The following is a 23,452-nucleotide window of genomic DNA, read 5'->3' as shown; positions in this document are numbered from 1 at the left end:
CCTAAGAGACACAGTTTCAGCAAACTCTCCATAGTCTCATTATTTTGAATGTACATGATTCAGGTGGAGGCTTCCTCTCCTCCCTCCCTCCTTTCATTGGGGCAGTACTTTAACTCTGAGTATTCTCTCAGGTATTTACCTAGATTTCTGCTGGCATCCTCCAGGGCAGCCCGTCAGCCACCGCCAGTCCTCTCACAGAGCTCTTCTTTGTGCTCTGCCCGTATCTTCAGTTTGGCAGGTGCCCAGGTTCAGTTTCATTTCTTGGCTGTGTGCTTCCCACACCTATGTTTGGCAGCCTCCAGATGTCTCAGCTCACTCTTATCCACTCAGATAAGTTTTACTACCTCTTATCTAGAATTCCTGACTCGCATGCAAGGTTATTGTGGATTGCTGTTCGTTCATCCTGTGTGCACCTACATCTGTGGAGCCATGAACCTAGCCAAGGGTGCTCATGGTGTTTTCATGAGTATTATAATGATGGAATTTAATCATGTATACACAGCAAGACAAGAATGAAGAGAGAGAGTAAAAATTAAATAGAACACTATAGAAAGATGTAATGGCATATGCCTTAATCCTAGCATGCTGGGCAACAGAGGCAGGTGGATTTCTGTGAGTTCAAGAGTAGTCTAGTCTACATAGAGAGTTCAAGGACAACCAGGTATACACAAAGAGACCCAATTTCAAATAAAATAAAGATACAAATAAAGACATCTAGCAGGATTCTCACTGTCACATCACAGGTGCTGGGATTTTCCTTTTGTGGGGTATGCAGGGAGTGCCTTTTTTCATAATTTCATACATGTGTGAAATATACTTTGGTCACACTCACCTTTCATCATCCTCCTTTATCTCCCACTCCTGATGAACACCACATTCTTCCCAACAATCCCTCCCCCCAAAAAACAGTACAGGAGAGATTCTTGGCTTTTGAGGCAGGATCTCACTCTGTACCTAGGCTGGTTTAGAACTCATAATCTTCTGACTCCTACTCTGGGTGCCAGGATTGTGGGCACCAGCCTGGCAGGCTCCCTTCTAGAGCAGTGAAATGATGAAGGGAGCCTGTGGGTGAGCTGCATAAGCCAGTGGCGTAGCACTAAGATCCAGGAGAGACTATGGCCTTAACTGGTGGCTCTTGGAGTTTTGTTTGTAGCAAATGAGAGTAGGTTTGGCCTTGGGAGGAAATCATATATAAAAGCCTAATAAGCATATCTGGAAGGTTTCCGTGCTGTCTGTGGACTCTCAGCTGTTGAAGGTGATGCGGCTTCTTGGTCTCTCCCCACCTCCCTCCCTTTTCTTCCTGGTCCTTGCTTGTTTTCAATATTGAAACATGGAACCCTGAAGCTGATCCAACTCACAGCTGATCTTTCCTTTATGCCGTCGTCTTTCTGAGTCTATTGATCGTTACACACACTCTGGATTCCTCAAGAAAAATGCAGGAGTGATCGTCCAGGCACAAAATCCATGAGCTGTGCCGGGCGGTGGTGGCGCACGCCTTTAATCCCAGCACTTGGGAGGCAGAGGCAGGAGGATTTCTGAGTTCGAGGCCAGCCTGGTCTACAGAGTGAGTTCCAGGACAGCCAGGACTACACAGAGAAACCCTGTCTTGAAAAAACAAACAAACAAACAAACAAACAAACAAACAAACAAAAAGTATTAGGTTTGGTTTGGGTTTGGGTTTGGAAACTGGCTTTAAACTCCCTGTATAGCTGAGGATGACCTTGAACTTCAGATCCTCCTGCTTCTACCTCCCAAGTGCTGGGATCATAAGTAAGCATGCACTAGCACACCTGCTTTATGCAGTGCCGGGCCTGGGTCCCAGGGCCTTGGCGTGCCAGACAAGCACTCTACCAACTCACCGTCCAGCCCTCCACCCCTTTAGTTGCTTCATTCACTTTTCTCTTACTGCTTTCCTTTTGCTCATTATGTTTTAGTGATGTCTCTAGATTTGTGTTTTCTATTTTTACCTTCAATCCTGTAGGTTTTTTTCCTTCCACTTAGCCCGAGTCCCACTGTGACGCACTTTCTCGTCTTGTAGTCTCCCTCTCTGTTGTAAGCTCGCGATTTCCTACTTGGAGTTCTTGCTTCATAGACACAACTGTTTCTCCTCCCTTGACCTCTTGAGTGATGGGGATTACAAGTAGGTACCACCATGTTCCCACAAATACATTTTTTAAATTGTAATTTGCTTTATCTGCAGTACTGGAATCAAATCTAGGGTCTTGTGTGTGCTAGTGCTGTTCCTCTGAGCTGTCTTCTGCCCTGTGTTTTCTTGGCCCACACTTTTCAGAATGCTGCGTTGTGACTGTGCACCCAGCATCCATGTTCTCGTCTGTGACCTTGGTCTACCGTTTGGCTTTCCTCATTTTCTTCATTGTTCCCTTATTTAGCTTCTGTGTTGACTTCTCTTTATAAACATCTTTAAATGCACTTGCTTTTCTGGTGCCAGCTATTTTTAGGAGTTTTGTTTTGGGGGAGGGTATTGTAAGCTGGGATTTGTTGTTCCCATGTTAGTTGAAATCTGTAAACCTTGTTTCTAGGCAGCTAATAAAGCTCAGCATCCACAAGCTTCTCTAGTGTAAAGACATTTTCTAAAACCAAAAAAAAAAAAAAAGAGTCGGGCGGTGGTGGCGCACGCCTTTAATCCCAGCACTTGGGAGGCAGCGGCAGGCGGATTTCTGAGTTCTTCGAGGCCAGCCTGGTCTACAGAGTGAGATCCAGGACAGCCAGGGCTATACAGAGAAACCCTGTCTTGAACACCCCCCCCCCAAAAAAAAAAAAAGACATTTTCTGCTGCCACAGACACCACATCTGTGAGGCATAGACAGCAGGGTTGTGTTTTTTTTTTTTTTTTTTTTTGTTTTTTTCTTTTTTTGTTTAAAATGTGGTCCCAACTCTAGCTCCAAGGAAATTTCTGCCCTCCATCAGCATTTCTTTGGTGTGTGCTTTGCCTTCTGAGGTCATTAGCTCCCATCCTCTCTGTTACATCTTTTCCTTCTATGACACAAAGGGAGCCTTGCCTGAGCTCCCTCCTCTGATCTCTTTGCCACTGTTTGGAGATCTGGGATTTGTGTTTTCTTCTGGTTTTGTTGAAAATGGGTTTCCAGTTTCATTTCTCCCTGTTATATTTAGAACACACTTGAATGGCTTTTGGGAATTCTGTCTTTACGTTCAAATTAGAAGTTCTTTCCTCCCTTTCTTGAAAAACCAAAAAAAAAAAAAAAAAGTTTTCTCCAAGTAGTGATGGTGCGGATGGCACACTTTTGGTCCCAGGACTCAGGAGGCAAAGCAGATGAATCTCTGAGTTTGAGGCCAGCCTGGTCTACAGAGTGAGTTCCAGGACAGCCAGGGCTACACAGAGAAACCGTGTCTCAAAAACAAAACAAACGTCCTTAACATTTTTCCTATCTTCTAATTCCCACAACATTATAAATTAGGTCTTTTGCTATATTTTGTTCATAAAACCTCTGTAGTCACACTTTCTTTTGTCTTCTGAATCTCTGAAGCCAAGGAGTAAGATATGGGAAGGTCTTTCACCTGTTCAGCATGGTTACTCTGCATTGTCCATTGTTTTGGGCCCTGAGGTAAAACATTGCAGAGTTCCCACTGGAGCTGTCACATGTCACATCAGCTGTAAAGCCTTAAAATGATGCCCTGTGCACCAGGGTCATAGGTGAATGCCGTGACAGATACAGGGCTCTGCTCTACCCACACTCAGTGCCTGGTTCTGGAACCATGGCTCCTGGAGCTGCAGACTCCATTGCATTTTCTCAGATCTGAAGTGAAGGAGCTGTCCTGCTTTCACTTCTGCTGCTGCAGTGAAGCATCCTGCCAGGAAAGGCTTACTCGGCTTACAGTTCCAGTCCGTCACCTGCACAGACAGCAGAGGGAAGTGAGTCCACCCACTGCCTGCCACTCTCAGACCTTCTTCTTGTCCCCTGTATCAGTTTCTAGTCACAACAGTCTTACCCAGACCAGTGCTTCTCCACTCCTTCAGGAGTTGGACAACCCTTTCACAGGGTTGTGTGTCAGATATCCTACATATAAGATATTTACATTACAGTTCATAACAGTAGCAGAATCACAATTAGGAAGTAGCAAGAAAAGTAATTTTATGGTTGAGGTTACCACAAGAGGAACTGAGTTAAGGGTCTCTGCTTTAGGAAGTTTGAGAACCACTGCCAGACAATAACCCAATAAAGACAGTTACTCAATTCAGACTCTCTTCCCAGATGATTCTAAGTTGTGGCAAGTTGACATTCAAAACTAGCCATCACAATGACCAAACTCAAATAAGTATTGTGAAATTAAAACAAGTTCTCTAAAGCACTTGGCACATGGTTGATACTCAGCGAAAGCATTGCTTTGCCCCAGTGAAGATGAGGGGGTGAAGCCAAAGCCAGTGAAGCACTGAGAGTGCTTGAATACAGACAGGGCTGTGTGTGTCTCTGTAAGGCTGGCAGGCTGAGCAGCCTTACCATTGCTAACGTTGCGAGGCAGGAGCATTGAGTTCATGACATCAATGTGCAGCCGTTACCACTGTCTATCAGCAGAGGTCTTCATCCGTCTCTGAACACACTGCGGCATACCTGCCCCGCCCCCAGCTCCCGTTCTGCTCTGTTTCTATATTTGACAACTTTAGGTACCTCATAAAATGAATTCCTATAGTATGCCTTTTTATTTTTTTGTTTTATTTTGGTTTGGTTTTACTTTTGCTTGTTTGTTTTTTTGAGGCAGGGTATCCTGGAACTTACTCTGTAGACCAGGCTGTCCTTGAATGCTGCCTGTGCCTCCTGAGTGTACCATCACACCCATGTTGTAGTGTATCTTTTTTTGTTTTGTTTTGTTTTGTTTTTCGAGACAGGGTTTCTCTGTGTAGCCCTGGCTGTCCTAGAACTCACTGTGTAGACCAGGCTGGCCTCGAACTCAGAAATCCACCTGCCTCTGCCTCCCAAGTGCTGGGATTAAAGGCGTGCGCCACCACCGCGAGGCTGTAGTGTATCTTTTTGTGTCTAATTTAGTTTACTTACAACAGTGTCCTCAGGGTTTATCAATATTGTATGGGTGTGTGCAATAAGTTGTGGCACTTCCTCCCTTTTAAAGGCAACATAGTAGTCTATTTTATTTTAGTCTAATATATCATATTTTATTAATCCATTCATCAGAGAGTGGACACTTGGGTTGCTTCTATTTTTTTGCCCATTGTGACTATTGTTGATATGAACATGGCTGTATAAATATCTCTTGGAGTCTCTGTTTTCAGTCTTTTCAGTGTGTGCCCAGAAATTGAATTGTTGAGTCATACAGTATTTGCTTTCTGAGGAACTCGCACACAGTTGATACATCCAGAGGACTATTTGATAGGGAAGTGTAAGCAGTGGAGTTCCTCCAAGGAATAATATGGAAACCAGTCTTGCATAACGTTTTTTAAGTTGCCTAACTATGAAGCTTTTACTATTAAGTATTTACATGTAGATGTAAATGAATGGACAGTATAGATAGTATATATTGTATAGAACTTAAGCAGAGGTAGAGAGCAGAGAAGTGGGAAGACTTAACAAACGGCTACACAGAGGGCTTACTTCAGTATGTTTTCCTTCCCCAAGGTCAAAGGACAAATCCCAGTTCCATGTGTAGTGCTTTCTTTCAGCTCACTGTGGGCAGAGTCTGAGGACACAGTCAAATGCATGAGAGCAGCCTCACACATCTTTTCCTCAGCTTTCTTGGTTCCAAAGAACAAGTTGACACTTGACTTGAGACTGGAGATCAGTGGTCTAAACTAGGAACACACATACACCACACATACCACACACACACAAACACCTCACACACACACACACACACACACACACACACACACACACACACACACCAGGGCCTTTTCTGGCCGCCTGTGCACTGGCCCAGTACTTCTGCCCTTACTTGATAACAGCAGGTAGTACTTCCTACCTTTCTGGTTTAACAGGAAGTAATTACAAGTCTCATTGATACAGTTTAGTTTGAAATATAAAGTGCCAGGTTGGGCCTGCACAAGTTGGCAACATCTAGTTGAGAAATGAGACAGGAGGATTGTGAGCAGAGGGTCTTCCTGAACAATGTAACAAGAACATTGCTAGGCCGTAGGACACTGGTTAGGTGGTGAGTGCTTGTCTACCATACACAAAGCCCTGGGTTGAATTCCCATGATTGTAAGCAGGTTATGATGGCGCCCAGGACTCCGCATTGCAGCCTTTCTGTCACCATGTGTAGTGGTTGAATGGCCTCTGCTCTGTCTCAGTAGTGCACCAAGAGTTAGCTTTGCTTAGAGAACTGCTGGCTGGCTGGCAACTGCGAGCTCCACGCTAAGGGAAGTATTTAGACCATCTCAGCTGCTTGGATTGACTGAATGCCAGCCAGTGGGATAACAGTCTGACGGATGACAGAACAGCATCTCTACTTGTGTGGGCCCGGCATGTAGCAGGCACTAGCAAAGTGTGGTCTAGTTCTCCATCGAGGTTTCTCACCCTCCCATTTATTCCTGGAGTTTTGTAAGGAGCGTTGAGAAGGTAATTTGCCAAAGACCACCTAGTTAACAAACAGCAGGGCTAGAATTTAAACATGATCCGTCTGAGTTGGAGCCTCAGCCACCATTCATCAGAGAGTAGACACTTGGGTTGCTTCTATTTTTTTGCCCATTGTGACTATTGTTGATATGAACATGGCTGTATAAATATCTCTTTGAGTCTCTGTTTTCAGTCTTTTGAGACTCATTGTCTTGAGAGTACCAAACCCTTCTGCCATTGCTGATAGAAGACCATGACGTCTTGTGGTCTCCAGTGAGGGGGCTGAGTTGTGAATCAGAATGTGGCCTTCTGACCCCTCTGCTGCTGCTCCCAATGGAAACCACTGTGCTGTGCTCTGAGTCTTGATGCCTCTCTTCTAGGTGCACTACATCCTCCAGGAGGTAGTGATGGGTGGGATGGTGTTGGAGACAAACATGAATGAAATTGTGGCTCAAATTGAAGCGCAAAACCGGCTGGAGAAGTCAGAGGTAAGGAAGCAGCTGCACTCTTGTCCTGACTGGGTACAGGGAGGAACGTGTGCCTGTGTAGAGCATGTAGAGCTTGGATGGGCTGTGTATTCTGGGTGGGCTTGGGTGGGCTGTGTGGGTTTGTGTTTGCTGTGTGGGCTTCTGTTCTCTGAGTCCTTAGGAATGGTTCCCAGTCTGTCTTTCTTGGTTTCTCAACAGTAACATGAAGGCCAGTATAAACATTAAACAGGTGGGGCGACTTGAGATCTCAGGCTTAAAGGAAAGGCAGATGCAGGAAGGAAACAGACTCTGGAATAGGATTATGGCTCACATTTGTGGTGCATCTGTTCTCTGAGCAGCCATAGCTCACGGTTAGCTTTTAGCCTCTAGAAATTTAAGATTCTTTACTTCCAGTGAAGCTTCTTCAAAACTAAAATAATGCTGATTTGGAAATACCATGTCTGGGCAGGTGGTGATGGCACACACTTTAAGTCCCACCACTGAGGAGACAGAAGCATGTGATTTCTGTGAGTTTGAGGCTAGCCTGGTCTACATAGCGAGTTTAGTACAGTCAGGATTACTTAGAGAAACCCTGTCTCAAAAAGCAAACAAAAAAGAGTTCCTTACTAGGCAGTGATGGCACATGCCTTTAATCCCAGCACTCTGGGGGCTGAGGAAGGCAAATCTCTGTGAGTTTGAGGCTAGACTGTTCTACAGAGTGAGTTCTAGGACAGCCAGGGCTACACAGAGAAACCCTGTCTCCAAAAACCAATAAAAGAAAAAAGACAAAGAAAACACTGTCCCTACTCATCCTCATGTGGCAGAGCTTGATGGAGGAGCTCGTGCTAAAGCCAGGCCAGTCCCACTGTGGTCTTAGCCTGCCTCAGGCCTCAGTGAGCAGCAGTTAGAGGGTACCCCTCACAGCTGCAGAAAGAGTGGGACAGTGACATCTCTGAGTGTCTCCAAGGGTTTCTTTGCTTTGTGAATGAACCTGTCTTAGAAAACCAGGAGTCCTTCCTGTGAGGACTGCTAATCTTGTCAGAGCTTTTCTAGCCACAGCTCTGGATGAGTTTTCTGAGAAGTGCCGGCTGGGAAGCTTCCAGGCACAGTGAGTGAGTCAGCCAAGGGGTCTGGAACCAGCAGAGGTAGACATGCAGGGGGAGCAGAGCTAGAGTGAGGTCCTGAGAGCTGTGTCACCCCCTCCACTCCCCTGCTGAGCCTGGAGGGCAGGGTCCAGGCCGCGTGTGTGCTGCAGATTTTCCAGTGTGGGTTACTACTTCCCAGCCTGTTGCCACATGACGTCCAGAGCCCATCTTTTTTTCAGCTCAAACTGGTTGGCAAGCTGTTGTCCTAAAGCTGACATTCTTTCTCCTTTCAAGAAGTTCTCTGGCATTGCACTTTTCTGTAAGGTAGACTCTTAAGGAAAGGGTTTCATTTTGTTTTGTTTTGTAAATCGAGTATCTTCAAATTTTAGGACTTGGATAAATCCTCTCAGAATCCCACAGCAAGTATTTATTGAGCAAGTGCCATGGGCCATGAGTGGTGTTAGTTGCCATGGTTATAAAACTGCATAAGACACAGCCCACCTGTGCAGACCTTGTAGTGGGACGGCAAGAAAGGCTGCAGGTCTGCACATAAGCTAAATAGGGTTGTGTTGGCTGTCCTTGAGGAGTGAGAACGTCTGTATGTGCCCTCTGGAATGCTTAAGACCTCTGTCACCTGCTTTTAGATTTAAGCAGATGACACTGGAAACCGACTAACACTCTCTTCCCCTTTCCCAGGGTGGCCTTTCAGCAGCCCCTGCAAGAGCGGTGTCTGCTGTGAAGAACATCAACCTTCCTGAGATCCCCAGGAACATCAACATTGGCGATCTCAACATCAAAGTTCCCAACCTGTCCCAGTTTGTGTGAAGGTGGAAGACTGGGCTGAACTGGAGTTCTTAGGATGAGCAAAGCGTCAAGTCCAGACCAGAACCCTGTTGAGCCTTTAGAGTCGCACCTGGGACCCTGAGATTTTCACAGATGGGAAGGGAGTTGAGTGCACGCTGCCTGGCCATCCTGCTGCCCCCTGATGCACATGACTGTGGCACACATCAGGGCACTAAGCCACTGCTCCTTCGCCTCTCCCACACAGCTGCCCTTAGTGCCATGGACTGTGGAACAAGCCACCTGCTTCCCAGGGCCCCACAACTGAGACTGAACACATCTGACTTCCTCTCTAACACCAAGGGCTTCTGAGATCCTATATTACTTTATAGGCAAGAGACCAGGGAGAAGGGCCAGCCTTTCAGCTGTCAGGCATGGTAAGTGGCAGATGAGGGCAGGGCGTATGCCGCCTCTGCTTGGGCCTCTATGCCCTTTGTATGGCCAAGCATTGTGCTCTGCAGTTGCTGCAGAGCACAGCTTCCTTACTAGCCTATTCCTAGACTTGTCAGAGGCATCTGTATGCTGGATGCATGCCACCACCACTACACACACACACACACACACACACACACACAGAGAGAGAGAGAGAGAGAGAGAGAGAGAGAGAGAGACAGAGAGAGAGAGAGAGAGAGAGAGAGAGAGAGAGAGAGAGAGAGAGAGACTCCCCAGAACCCTCTCCCAGAGGACAGACCAGTGTCTGTAGAATGTGACAGCTGAATCCTTCCCAGGTTATGACTCTTCCCAAGTTTAAATATACTGTTCTTTTGGAAACAGAAGGTTCAGTGCTGTGCTGTTAATGAAGAACTCCCCATATACACACACTTGCTTAGAACCCCACTAACCAGTCTCAGATTCTGGAGCTGGGAGCCCGAACTGAGTGCTGTGTGGGCTGAGCCTGCAGCATGCTAGCTGTAGTGCTGTGTGCTCTCCGGTCCTAGTCCTGTAGTGAGCACACAGGGCTCCCTTGGCTGGCAGTGTACAGCTTTGGAACCCTGCAGATGTTAGCATGTGCTGGTGTTGAGGCTGATGCCCCTCCACAGGGAACCGGCCTGCCCAGCACCTCCCTCCTGATAGTGTGTTTCCATGGTTCACGATGCTGATGTCCTAGGAGGACTATGTGTCTTACCCAGCATGTCTCAGTGCCCAGCAGGGCTTTCTGCACTCTGCCCTTGCTGATGCAGCGTCTTCCGTCAGAGCTGCAGTGATGGCAGGCACTTGGCTAGAGGACAGACATGAGACTAGTCCCGGAAAGCATTTTACGTTATTTTATTGCCATTTTAGTACATTCATGCCCCTTTACAATGTCTGGAATCAAGAATTTTGTACCTGCTGTAGGATGACATGAGAAGACTTGTAATAGTCCTTACTAGAGACATTTTTTTAAAGATTTATTTTATTTCTGGTGTGTGTGTGTATGTGTGTGTATCTGTGTCTGTGTGTCTGTCTGTCTGTCTGTCTGTCTGATGGATATGCTGAGACCAGAGGAGAGTATATGTGCCCTCTGAGGCCAGAAAGGGTATGGAATTCCATGGACCTTGAATTAACTGGAGGTCCAGAAGCCCCCTAAGATTGTTGGTGCTGGGAACCAAACTCAGGTCCTCTGCAGGAGCAGCGATTCAATGAACTGGAGCCGCCTTTCTGGCCCCACCCACAGACATTTTACTGCCAAGTAAAGCAGACTCGGGTCACCCAGGTTTCTAGGTCACCCAGGGCTAAGGTTGGAAATGTGCATGCCTGCCTCCAAAGCCCTCTTTTCTCCTTACTATTCAAGATGGTCTCTCCCAGTTTTACAACCCTCTCTTTTATAGACGACAGAGAAACTGAGACTTCAGGGGATTGAGCAAGTCTCACCAACTAATAAAAAGAGGCTTAGTTTTCTAAGGTAGCCAGACGAGAGCTGGAGGATCCTGTGTCCCTCCGGTTAACTTCCTGAGATGAAGTCACCCAGAGTGCTGTCAGGCTAAGAGTCAAAGGGGCCACCGTGCTCTAAAGTATGCCTGTTGTTGGCCCAGGCACCATTGACTTGGAGGCACTTGGCTTCCCAGGTGTTTGTCTGCTAAAAACTACTTGGTTCCAAAAAACTGTGGCCTCGTGTGTAGACTGCAAAAGCAAGCATCCCACAATGGCTTGCGTCCTGTCCCCTGACAGTCTGTTGGTTTGGGCTTAGAAAACTCAATTCCTCTAGTCAAGCCAGAGGGATTAATTAATTCATTGCTAATAACTTGCATCTAGTTTGTCTGCTATTACGAAAGCCATAGAATGAGATATCTCCCTCCCTCCCTCCCTCCCTCCCTCCCTCCCTCCCTCCCTCTCTCTCTCTCTCTCCCTCTCCCTCTCCCTCTCTCTCTCCCCTTTGTGTTTTGAGACAAGATCTCACTTTGTAACCCAAATTCTCAATCCTCCTGCATCACCTCCAAAATGCTGAGATTACAAGTGTGTACTACTATGCCCTGTGCACTTTTCTGTGAAATAGAGGAAGTCCTTGGTCTTTTTGGAGGAGTGTCCCTTTGCTCTTGAGACATCAGTTATGCAACCAGGGGCTTAGGTTGTGTTTCCTTTGGCATCCTGGACCTGGGTAGTTACACTGAGGCTTCCCTAGTTTTTCTTGCTGCCACTAGTTAGTAGCCGGAATCCCCCACTGCCTGTCTTCTGTGTAACTACTCGAAGAGGGTCAGGCTTGGTTCTAAACTAAGAGAGAGACTGTCTTTGCGCCACTGTCTGTGAGATTCCCTGACAGTGCTCTGTAGTAACAATTCTGGAACTTTGATTTCTTTTTAAAATCAAAAAAACAAACAACAACAACAAAAAAAAAAAAAAACCAAGAAATATGATAAGAACATGTCTGGTTTAATCCCAGGTGTGGGACCTGAGGCTATTTCACAGCCCCTGACCATGGCTTGCCTCATGCTCTAGCAGATGGTTTCTGCGATTGTGTGATGTTTGAAGTTCTGGGAACTTTTTAGAGGGTGTATAAATGCTAGAACCCTGATGGGTAGGATCAGTGGTTGTTGGTTGTTGGGGGGGGGGGTTGGTTACAGTTTGTTAGTAGTTTGTGTTCAAAGAAGAAACAAGAAGAAAGAAATTAGATTCTGAAATCTCTATTTCTCTCTCTCCCCCATCCTTTCTTTTCTATCTAGTGATGGGGTGAAACTGGGAGGATAAAGTGGGGTAAAGAAGGACCCACAAAAGTAGCAAAGTCCAGCTACAAGCAAAGAAGAAACAAGCAGAAATTAGATTCAGAGATTTCTATCTCTTTCTTCTCCATCTGTTCTCCCCTATCTAGTGATAGGGGGTGAAACTGGGGGGATAAAGGGTGGGAAAAGAAGGACTCAAAAAGTAGCAAAGTCCAGCTACAGTGTTCATGTGGTTGAAAGATAGACCTGACTAGCAGCCTGGCACTGTGGAGGCCAGACTCTGACTGCAGTGTGGAAGATTTAAAGGACTTTCCACTCCTGACTCACCAGTGTCATGCCTACTGCATAGGGCACTGGGCACATTACCTTTCCCAAGCCTGACCATGGCTGCATGCGTGTTACACTGAGGGTAGGAGTCTTCTCCTAGGCCTTGATGACTCATCCTCTGCCAGATGCAGAGCCAGCCCTCCCTCCCTCTCTTCCTCACCACTATAGAGCCAGCCTTCCCTCCTTCCCCACTATAGAGCCAGCCCTCCCTCCCTCACCACTATAGAGCCAGCCCTCCCTCCCTCTCTCCCTCACCATTATAGAGACAGCCTTCCCTCCTTCTCCACTATAGAGCCAGTCCTCCCTCCCTCACCACTATAGAGACAGCCCTCCCTCCCTCCCTCACCACTATAGAGACAGCCCTCCTTCCCTCACCACTATAGAGACAGCCCTCCTTCCCTCACCACTATAGAGCCAGTTAACAATTCTCTGTGACTTTAGCTTCAGAAAAGAAACTAGGGGCAATGCCTCTGACCAGGTCCCTGACACGATCCCTGGCCCGGCCTGTAGAAGGCTTTCCTCAGCATGGCTATGCCTTTTCAAAGAAGATTCAGCAATAGGTACCTGGAAATTAAGTTCCAGAGCAGGTCCCTACCCGCCTTTACAGTAACCAAGAGGGAGTACTGAAACCCACCTGCTATGTGCATACATCCTGGATCCCCACTACTCTGAGTGTGTTGACCACCCAGAGTGAACCAGCTCTCTGTGGGAGCTGCCAGGCTAGGCCCAAACCTCACGGTCAAAGTAAGCCTTGCTGTTTTTGGAAGTTGTGGGGTGTTTTTCACCTGCACGTTCTGGCAGAAGTGGCTGTTGAAATATCTCCATGCAAGTGACTAGCCCTTTCCAGAACTCTTTCTCATGTCAGCTTTTCCTTTCCAAATAGGAACTTTATTCATGTAGCTCGGGTTGAGAGGGGGTTATTTTGTTTTGTTTAGTTGTTGCTCGATTTTGTTTTTTGAGACAAGATTTCTCTGTAGCCCTGGCTGTCCTAGAACTTGTTCTGTAGACCAGGCTGGCCTCGAACTCAGAGATCTGCCTGCTTCTGAGATTAAAGGTGTGCAACATCAATGTCTGGCTATAGTTTGGTATTTTTACATGGGGGTGGAGAGGTACCCTCAGAGAACAGATGAAGGCCTTGGATCTCTTGGAGCTGGAGTTGAGTGGAGGTGCTAGGAGTACCGAATGCTCTGAACTGCTGTGCCGTCTCTCCCGCCCCATGCACTTTACATGTTAAGAAAAAAACAAAACAATACAAAAAAACAGATCAGCAGGGGACAGCCTATTCCCAGCCACTGAGCACTGCCCTCCTGGCAGCAAGTGTTTGCAGTTCAAAGGAGAAAGAAACAAGCATCCTTTCTTTCTTTTTTTTTTTTTGGTTTTTCGAGACAGGGTTTCTCTGTGTAGCCCTGGCTGTTCTGGAACTCACTCTGTAGACCAGGCTGGCCTCGAACTCAGAAATCCACCTGCCTCTGCCTCCCAAGTGCTGGGATTAAAGGCATGCACCACCACTGCCTGGCTATCTTCACTTTCAAAACTGAGGACATAGCTTCAGTTGACCTCAGCTCAGTACGATCCGACTGTCCTCCAGAGGTGCAGAGTCCAACCTACACACATACGCATGTGAGCACACACACCAAGGAGACGTTCATCCATGCAGTCTCACGGGACCTGTGTGTTCTAGGACTGTGACCCGGGGTTACGGAGGCCCATCCCTGCAGGTGGGGGACAGTACTGAGAAAAGGTTAGGATGCGGGCATGTTTGCTTGCTTGGGGATAAACTCCTCTGTGAGTGAGTGGACAGGAGAGTGGGTCCATCCCTGATGTGTGGAGTTGGAGTGAGCGACGTGGCCAGGGGATGAGAGTGAAGGACACAAGGGCTGAGGAATGTCTGCACATTGGAGCAACCTGTCATCAGGGGGAGAGCTTGATGGTAAGAACAGGAAACACACTGGTCAGATAGGAAGGGACTCCAGAGCCACAACTCCAGAAGGAACTAGGACCCCTTCTAACCCTGCCTGGAAGCTGTACATGAGGGTGTGACCAAAACTGGAGAGGCACTGCCCACCTCATGGTGGGTCATCGAGCCCATCCTCCTGTACCTCCTCCCAGGCTTTACCGTGAATCCTGAACAAGCCCTGAACTAAACCTTAGCCATTCATGGCTTCTCTTTTCTAGGACCCGCTCCTGCTGTACAGCTTAGGCTCTTAAACTATAGTAACTATAATAAAACTTTCTAAAAACCCTCTGTGGCCATGCGTTTCATTCTTCAAAGTGACAAAACAAAAAACAAAAAAGCCGAGAACCTGGAGGCCATTGGCTCAAGGTGGCTTTTGTGGCTGTCCAGTTTTCTGGGACCCTAACTTTTTCACCTGCCCACAGCTAAGCTCGCCAAAAGTCAAGGAATGTTTTTCCATTCTCAAAGGCACCCCACTTCTGTGTCAATGGGGAAGTGACTAAGACAAGAGGTCTTCCTTCTTGGAGCTGCCAGCCAAGCTCCCAGCAAAGCCAACTGTTTGAATTACAGCTCCAGCTTGCAGTGGGTGGGATCCTGACTAGGCTGGCTGTGAGGAGTGCCTTGGTTCCAAAGATTGGCTGTCTGTCAGAGGGGGCCTCATCGTGACATCCCCAGTGTGACCCACGTGTCTGCTGCCGTTGGGAAATTCCTGACATTGGGAAGGAGCGGGCTATCAGTATCTGATGCTCATCCTGGCAGTGAGAAAAGTGGCAACCTGGGGCCTCCCAGAAAGGCAGACAGAGACCCCATCCTAGCCCCTGGAAAGCCCCATGCCATGTCCAGAGAATCCACAGGGTCAACTGTGAGGGAGACGCTAGGGAGCACTTAGTGAAGCTTCCTTGAAGAAACTTGATGACGATTTGAAGACTGGAATGACTGACTGATGGGACCAGAGATGGGGACAGAGGAGGGAGAGCTCTGGAGTTGCAGCAAGTCAGATGCTCACAACAGGTGCAATGGAGGGAACCGGCATTCTTTGCACAACTGGAGCCAGGTAATAGGCTCTGGCCTGTAGGCCCAATAAAGGTGGGGTCATGTTAGGCCCCCCCCCCGCCCACACACACTTTCTTGGATAATTAAGATGAAGAACAAAGCTTGTACTTTTCCCAGCTATGCTATCAGACTGGCATCCTGGGAACACTTGGAATAAATGAGGAGCCTGTCTTCCAGAGGAACAGGCTGGAGGTTGTCTTCTGTGTGATGGAGAGCAACTTTTGCAAGATCTTGAAAAACAAAAATACAGATAAAATACTGTAAGGCAGTTCCAGGTACAGTTGTCAAGCATGAGTCCCGAAATTCCTCATACTGAGGGAAATGCTCAAGGCACAGATGCACCCCAACTTAGAGCAGGCTTTCATCTTAATGAAACTTACCATTTGGAAATGCCCTCAATTGAGAACTGAATGGCCTATGCCACAGCTTATTCTAACAACGCATTCTGGTGGGTACAGCTGTGACTGCGGCCTAGCCTCTTGAGATGACTGATCTTCATATTGCTAGACCTGGTAAGCTCTACTACCAAAGGACAGTTTCTATGGAACGTGTAGTGTTTTCATACTGTCTGACTTACCAACCATCGTGAGCTAAGACCTTCATCACAGTGGAGTTTCTAATTTGGGGGATAAGGGGCCATGGGCAGTAGACTGGCCTTGCTGCCTCTTCAAGGTGACAGATAGGAGACCCACAAGTTGCTGCAATGGGCTGTATCTCAGTTTCTTGCTGTGTTGGAAAAGACCGAGAACAAAGCCCATGGTTGCTGCTGTGGTTTCTTTGGCCAATGTGTCTCCTACCCAATTGTATTGATTGGTAATAGAGACAAGTGTCTTCCCACAGTAGGTCTGCAAAGTGGAGCCGTGAGATTGCTCCAGTGCCAGGCATTTTCCACAGTGAGACCAGCCTCCACCAGGGGCAGCCTTCAGTGAAAATATTCTCCAGCCTCAGCACTGAGCACATGATACCCTTTCACCTGTCTCTAGATTTAGGCTGTCTGAACCACACTTCCTGGCCAGAGATAGCTTCAGACCAGAGACAGCAAAGGTGGGCCTGTGGTGCTACCTTTTCCTGTTAGAGCAATGATTTCTACACCACAGCATACGGTTTGAACAACGGCTTTGAAACTAGCTTTTCTGGGTCTTGTATTTCAGGTGAAGATGATGGTGTTTCCAAATAGTGGTTAGCCCCACCTCACAGCAGTTCCCTAAGGTAGCTTCCACACTTGAGTTTGATTCGGGTCTTTGGGGACACTTTCTGCAGTGTCCCCGCTTATCTTAGCTCTGTTTTTTGACCCTTGGACCTGCCTTGCCCTGGGTTCTACAACATAGCCCAGCAATATTTAAAATACATGATGGATGGAATGGGACTGACAAGAAATGCTAATAGTGATAATATAGAGACCGCACTTTAAAAACCATAAAAAAATATATTGATGTGTTTGAGTGGCTCTGCTGCTTCCAGATGTGTGACTTAGGGCAACATCCCTAACCTCTGAACTTGTTTCCTCATCTGTAAAATGGGAGCAGCGCAGTGTCCTCACCACAGACAGAAGTCCCAACCCAGTAATGGCACTAAAAAATATTCATTTTTATTTTGGGAGGTTTTTTTTTTTTTTCCTGGTTGCTACTTGCTTTTGAGATAGAGTCTCTCTAGGTAGCCCTGGGTGTTTTGGAACTCTGAGATTCAATGCTGACATTGTCAACACCAGATATGAGGACCACAGACAGAGACAGCATCCCAGTGGGCACTTTCGATTGGTAAAGAGCCATGCCTGGTGGCCAGGAAGTAGAGAAGCACATGTGGTGTGCCGTCTGTCCAGTGTGGAAGAACCAGGATGACTGTCACAGGCCTGAAGGAGACACAGTCAGCACTCGGGGGAACGCTCAGACTCACCTGATGGAGCCCATCAGGGTCAATGTGTGCTGAGTTCGTGACTCAAGGAAGTCAAATAAGCACAAAAGATGTGAGCGGGATGACAAGAGCGTGTACATGCTCTTCACAGCCTGGGACACAGTGCAGTTTCCTTTCTGTTTCGATGACAAATACTTTGACCAAAAGCAACTTAGGAGAAGAAAGGATTTATTTGACTTACAGTTCCAGATCACAGACCATCATTGAGGGAGGCCAACGCAGGAACATCAGAGGCCATGGGGGCTCACTGCCTGCTGCCTTACTCACAGACTCATGCTTAGCTAGCTTTCTTATACAGCCCAGGACCAACTGCCTAGGGATGTCACCCACAGTGCGATGGGTCTTCCTTTTCCAATTGGCAATTAAGACAATCTCCCCGCCTCCCACACAATAGAAAAACATGCTCACTGATCTAGGCAACGTCTCCGTTGAGGCTTCCATCTCAGATGACTCTAGGCTGTGTCAAGTTGACAGTGGAAGCTAACTAGGACACTGAGGTATCCATCCACAATGGAGCAAGTCCCCGGATCACGCTGAAGGCATGCTACCTGATCCCAAAGCAGCAAGCCACAGCTAACCACAGACCTTGTTTCATAGAGCCCAGAAAGCAGGTGCTCTGGCATGCGGACATGGGAGAGGCCGAATCAAATTTGCCCAAGGCAAAGTTTCATTGATTTCAACCTTGAAGACACAGGCAGGTGAAATCTCTGGGACCAAATGCCACAGGAAGGGTGTGTCCTAGGGTGAGTCGGTCAGGCACAGTGGGACTTCTATAGAGAACAACCAGGGACAGCACTGTCTTCCTCTCTATCCTGTTCACGTGTGTGCTAATGGTCTGACACTTCGCTCAGTTCTCAACTTACAGTTTGGCTTTTGCTGTAGGCATGCTATACTTCAGCTAGAAACAGGAAAAGAAAAAATAAAAACAGCAGCAACTTGGCATGGCGGTGCATGTCCATACTGCCCTGTGCTCAGAGGCTGGAGCAGGAGCGTTGCTCCATAATTGAAGCCATCTTGGTCTCCGTGAGACGCTGTCTGAAAACATGCAGCTTTTTGGGTAGAAAACTACCCATGGGTAGAATCTGTAGAAACCTGTGGGATAGTAACTGACTGGTGGTATGAGCTGAGAAATGTTACCTCATAGTTGTCACTGTCCTTATTGGTATTGTCCCACCACCCTGCTACACCATTCCGCAAGGCTGCAGAGACACTTAAGTTCTTAGACACCTTGAATACAGGAGGGCTCTAAGCTCAAGGCATGGAGGGTTCTGTTCTAGGATGGAGATGAAAAGAGACCTCCCGAGCCGGGCGGTGGTGGTGCACGCCTTTAATCCCAGCACTTGGGAGGCAGAGGCAGGCGGATTTCTGAGTTCGAGGCCAGCCTGGTCTACAGAGTGAGTTCCAGGACAGCCAGGGCTACACAGAGAAACCCTGTCTCAAAAAAAAACAAAAAAAAAAAAAAAAAACAAAAATGTGCGCAAGGAGAGAGAGAGAGAGAAAGAGAGAGAGAGAGAAGAGACCTCCTAGGGGAAGCATATCTCAGTGGACCACTGAGGGCTTTAACCAGTGATCCCAGGGTATGTGTTGGGTCGAGCTACCAGCAAAGCACAGGGCCTGGAGCCAGAGGCAGAACTCGTGGATTGCCTCAGTCCCTCTGTGCACCTCTAGTGGAATATCAGATCAGGTCATTTATAAAGAACAGGAATGTCGGCGGCAGGTTCTTCTCGGCTTTCTGGTCTACCAAGATAGGAACAGGCAACTTCCTGCTGCCATGGACAGGAGCTGTCCTATTGCCAAGCACCAAGCCCTTGCCCAGTCTCCACCATGAGGGAGTATAACCCCTGAACCGAGTGCCAAACCTGTTCTCATTTAATGCAAGCTAACTAACTAGATTTGGGGATTTGTTCGTTTGTTTCGTTTTCTGGAGTCTGGGAAGTTCTTTGTAGTGTCTGATCATGACCCCATGGCAGGGGGTGGAGGGCCAATCGTATTTTAGAACAAAGACACTCCCTCCACAACCTCATCAATCCACTCCGTAGTGCACAGTGCTCGCTCACAGGTCCCACCCCAACATGGCTACCCTGGAAGTAAAGCTTTTGGCTCTTTGCAGACGAGTAGGGCAGACTAAGATCCCCAAAGAGGCAAAGCAGGCCCGAGGCTGCAGGGGAGGATTGGAGGGAAAGGAGAGCTGAGTCTGACTGAGTCCCACAGGGCCTTGAACTCACCCGGTAGCCCCTGCTGGCCTCAAACTCATGACAATCCCCCTGCCTCCCAAATGCTGGGGTGATAGGCATGACCACAATGTTCAATTCTGTTTTTATTTTTACACTTGACTTTTGAGCAGAGAGTGGATGAAGAGGGAAAGAAAAGATGTCTCAGGGCCCAACCGGGAGAGCATTTGTGGTGACTCAGGCTAGATCTGAGTGGGACAGTAGGGACAGACATTGAGCAGACATTAGCACACTGTAGGGCTAGAGTCTAGAATCTGAAGGACTTGGAAAGTGTTATGGTATGGAGGGAGGTGGAGGGAAAGGCAGGCAAGACCTTGGTGACCAGCAAGTAACAGGAGCCTGCTCACAGGCAGGCAGTTCTGGAGCAGCAGGACTGAGCGTCCACCCCAAGGTCGGAGACAGAGTAAGCAGAGTTGTGGAGGGCCTGGAGTCCTGGAAAGGATGTTACAGAGCCTGGCAAGGGCACAGGGAAAGCAGTACCCAGGAAGAACCTGGCCTATGGAAGGCTGCTGCTTTACCCAGGAAGCTCAGGTTAGAAGACTCTGTAGCCATGGAATGGGAGTCCCTAGTTACCAGGGAAACTAAGTTTTCCTTCTTGGGTTCTCAGTCTTGTAATAAAAGAATTTAAACACAGACCAGGAAGAAAGCTTGAGGACAATTTTATTGGAGTTTGGAAGAAAATGACAGAACAGAGCAGGCGGTAAATCTTGGCAGCTGCCTGGAGGAGGAAGACGGTGGAAAAGAATATGGGGTTAGGGGGGAGTGAGGGCTTTTGCAATGGTGATGAGCAAACAATCACATGGTGGAAAATGAGTGGGGGTGGGGCTTTGGGAAAAGGGAGAAAGAACCCAGAGTGCCAGAGAAAGCATGCTCCAGTTCCTGACCAGTACGAGAGAGAGCGCTGTGTGGGTGCGGAGAACTTATTCTTTTCTGTGTTATGACCCGGTGGGAAGGATACAGGAAGGAAGTCCTGCCAACCACCATCCCCAGGGAGGGGCTTCTGGGAGGGTAAGTACAATATCTCATTATGGGGATAGCTAGTTCTCCCTTCTCCTTAGTCTGTCTTCTGGGGAAGCAGCTTTCCTCAGAGATGAAGTCCTGGCCAGGTGATTGACAGGCCTAGCTGGTTAACTCTTAAAAGGAGACAACAGTTTGTCATGTTTTGGGTAGCTTAGAATGTAAGGTCTCTACCCAGGGCTGGTGGTAAAACTCAGGTGCCATTCTTCCGACCAAGAAAGAGGAAGAATCAGGAGGAAGTGGCTCTTCCTTCTTGGGCCTCAGCAAAGTCCAGATGCCCCAGCCAGTAGTAATTTAAATCCTGAGAAGAGGCTTCCTTCATAATGTTACCAGGGAAACAGGAGGGAAGGGGTCCATCTCCAATGGCTTCCAGGTCTGCTAATATGTTTCCGGCTACATAAGTTTAGGGCCTTGGGAAGTGTGAAGGAGGAGATTGCCTTGGAACAGGTGGGCAGAATAGGCCTTGGCCAAAGATGGACTTAGGTCGTCCAAATGACCAGGCTCTCTCAGGGAAGAGACAGATCAGCATTGTGTGAAACAGACGAGACAGTGTGTCACTGTCTCAACCCAAGAAAGGTTAAGTACTAATCAGGGGGTGGAGGCAACGGCTGAAACAAGCTCTTCAGATCCTATTTCAGGGGAGAATGGGATAGCTAACATTGTGACACCAGGCTAGACCACTGCTTTGCTGACTGCTTTCATTAGTGACAGGTGTACATAAACAAGGTGTGCCAGTTCTCAGAAGACATCTGCGGGGTCATAGCGTGAAGCGATGGGGGTCATTCTATCTGGCAGTGGGCCATTCCCCACATAAGGGTTGTTCCTTCAACCTGGGTCCCGGAGTGCAGGCGACTTGGCACAAAACTGCAGCCAACTTATGACTGGGATGTGAACAAGAAAGAAACCAAGTTGTAGGGCTGTTTGTTACTGTGTAACAGGGCGCCAGACTTTAGGAGGCCCTCAGACCTTAGCACCACCGCCTGGTGCTGGAAGTACCAATCAGGTCATAGAAGGCAGCATGCAGACAGCACCACCTGCCAAAATGAGAACAAAGACCTAAAGTCAAAGCCCACAGTTCTGGAGAAGTCTCTAAACCGACTCACCTTGCTTTTTAGCTTCTGTAGTTCTACTTCTAGCTAACTGTTCTTGTTACTCAACCCAGTATGTCAACCTAGAACATAGTTTTTGTGCTTAAACGTTCACTCCCAGTATAGCTTGGGACTACACTGAATCCCCAACACCCCGTGTTAGATGCCAGCTGGCTAATAAAGACTTTCTATGGGCTTGAGCCCTTGAATCCAAGCAGTCTCCTCTGGTGGATACCCACGGCTGCAGCCTGACAGCCTCCCCTCTCTGCTACAGGGGTCTCCAGGGCATCATCACACTGCGCCAGGAGCTCTGTATGTTTGAGTCAAACCTAAAATAACTCAGGCATGAGGCAGCCCAACACATAAGGTTATGCGTGCTGTGATCTCATTAGTAGAGTGTGCTAACTAGTCCCTAGTGACAGGAGAGCACTGTCTGCAGGCTTGGCAAGAGGGATCGCAAAGGGAGGGCGCAGTCAGCACGCTCAATGTGTTTCCTAGTGTAACGTGACTGTAATTCATGACTGTGTAATGTCAGAACTGCAAACATTCAATGTGAGTTCAGGCCAAAGACTGGTTTGGTTTGATTTGGGTCCAGGATGGAACCCAGGGCTAAGTAAGATCTCTATAACCAGACTCTTCAGAATTCCTCCTCCTCCTCCTCCTCCTCCTCCTCCTCCTTGTCTTCTTCCTCCTCTTCCTCATTCTCTCTCTCTTTTTCTCTCTCTGTTGTTTTTTTGTTTGGTTTGTTTGTTTCTTTGTTTGCTTTTTTTCCAAGACAGAGTTTCTTTGTGTACCCCTGACTGTCCTGGAATTCACTCTGTTATCAGGCTGGCCTTGAACTCTGCCTCCCAAATGCTGGGATTACAGCTGTGTGCCACCACCGCCCATCTTTGGTTTTTTGGTGGTTTTGTTTTGTTTCGTGGTATCCCCACCCTACCCTGTGTGTGTGTATATGTGTGTGTTTTTGTGTGTTATGTGTGCTCTCTGTGCATGTGTGTGCCTGGATATACACACTTATGTACACACAGAAGTCAGAGGAGGACAGCGTGTCCTGCTCTCTCACCATCTGCCTTATTCCCCTGACAGGCTTTCACTGACTCTGGAGCCAGGCTGGCAGCCAGCAAGCCCAGGGATTCTGCTGTTTGGCCCCCTTGATCCCATGGCCCACAATCCTTGGTTATGCCCCTGTTTCTGTCTTCCGTAGTGTTGGCATTCACAGGTGTGTCACACAAAGACACTTGACTTTTTACATGGGCCTTGGGATTTGAACTCACTTCTCATTGCTTGTGTAGCAAGTGCTCTTTCTTACATGCTGAGTCAGGGCTCCAGCCCTCGGGTTTGTTTTGTTTGAGACTTGGTCTTATATAGCTCAGGCTGACACAGGTAGCCCAGGCTGAGGAGAACTTTACACTCCTGATCCTCAAGCCTCCAAGTTTCTGGGGTTACAGGTATGTGCCCTCACCTGGCTAGAATTCATATTCCCTTTATACAGCTGCAGCAAATGACAGGCCTGCAGATTAAGTCACCTGCTAAGGGTCACATGGCTATTATATGGCAGATATCAACACAATAAGATACCAGAGTATGCTTGAATCCAAATTCTGTGCTTATTAACCTGGAATGAAAACAGGTCTTGTTATTGTTGTTTGACTGTTAGCCCAGGCTAGCTTAGAACTCACAATTCCCCTGCCTCACCCTGCTGCACACCCTGGGCTTACAGACATGTGTTACCACCCCAGCTTTGTAATGGTATTTGACTGGAAGACCAGAGTCCCCAGGTGACAGGGCATTCCAGAGACAGCT

General features: G+C 47.8%; 1 protein-coding gene across 1 annotated transcript in view; it reads left to right on the top strand.

Moving 5' to 3' along the window:
• The window catches only part of LOC114610332 (AP-3 complex subunit sigma-2), a 37,577-nt gene extending 28,038 nt beyond the window's left edge, over positions 1-9,539 (top strand). The window contains exons 5-6 of the mRNA XM_028754867.1: positions 6,923-7,030; positions 8,791-9,539. Coding sequence (XP_028610700.1) covers positions 6,923-7,030; positions 8,791-8,919 — 237 coding nt within the window. The 3' untranslated portion in view covers positions 8,920-9,539. The remainder of the gene's footprint in view (positions 1-6,922; positions 7,031-8,790) is intronic.
• Positions 9,540-23,452: the final 13,913 nt, after the last annotated feature.

Source organism: Grammomys surdaster, unplaced genomic scaffold (assembly GCF_004785775.1).
Source record: "Grammomys surdaster isolate TR1022 unplaced genomic scaffold, NIH_TR_1.0 126036, whole genome shotgun sequence".
In the NCBI taxonomy this organism is placed as follows: Eukaryota; Metazoa; Chordata; class Mammalia; order Rodentia; family Muridae; genus Grammomys; species Grammomys surdaster.
This window is presented reverse-complemented; position numbering and strand designations above follow the sequence as displayed.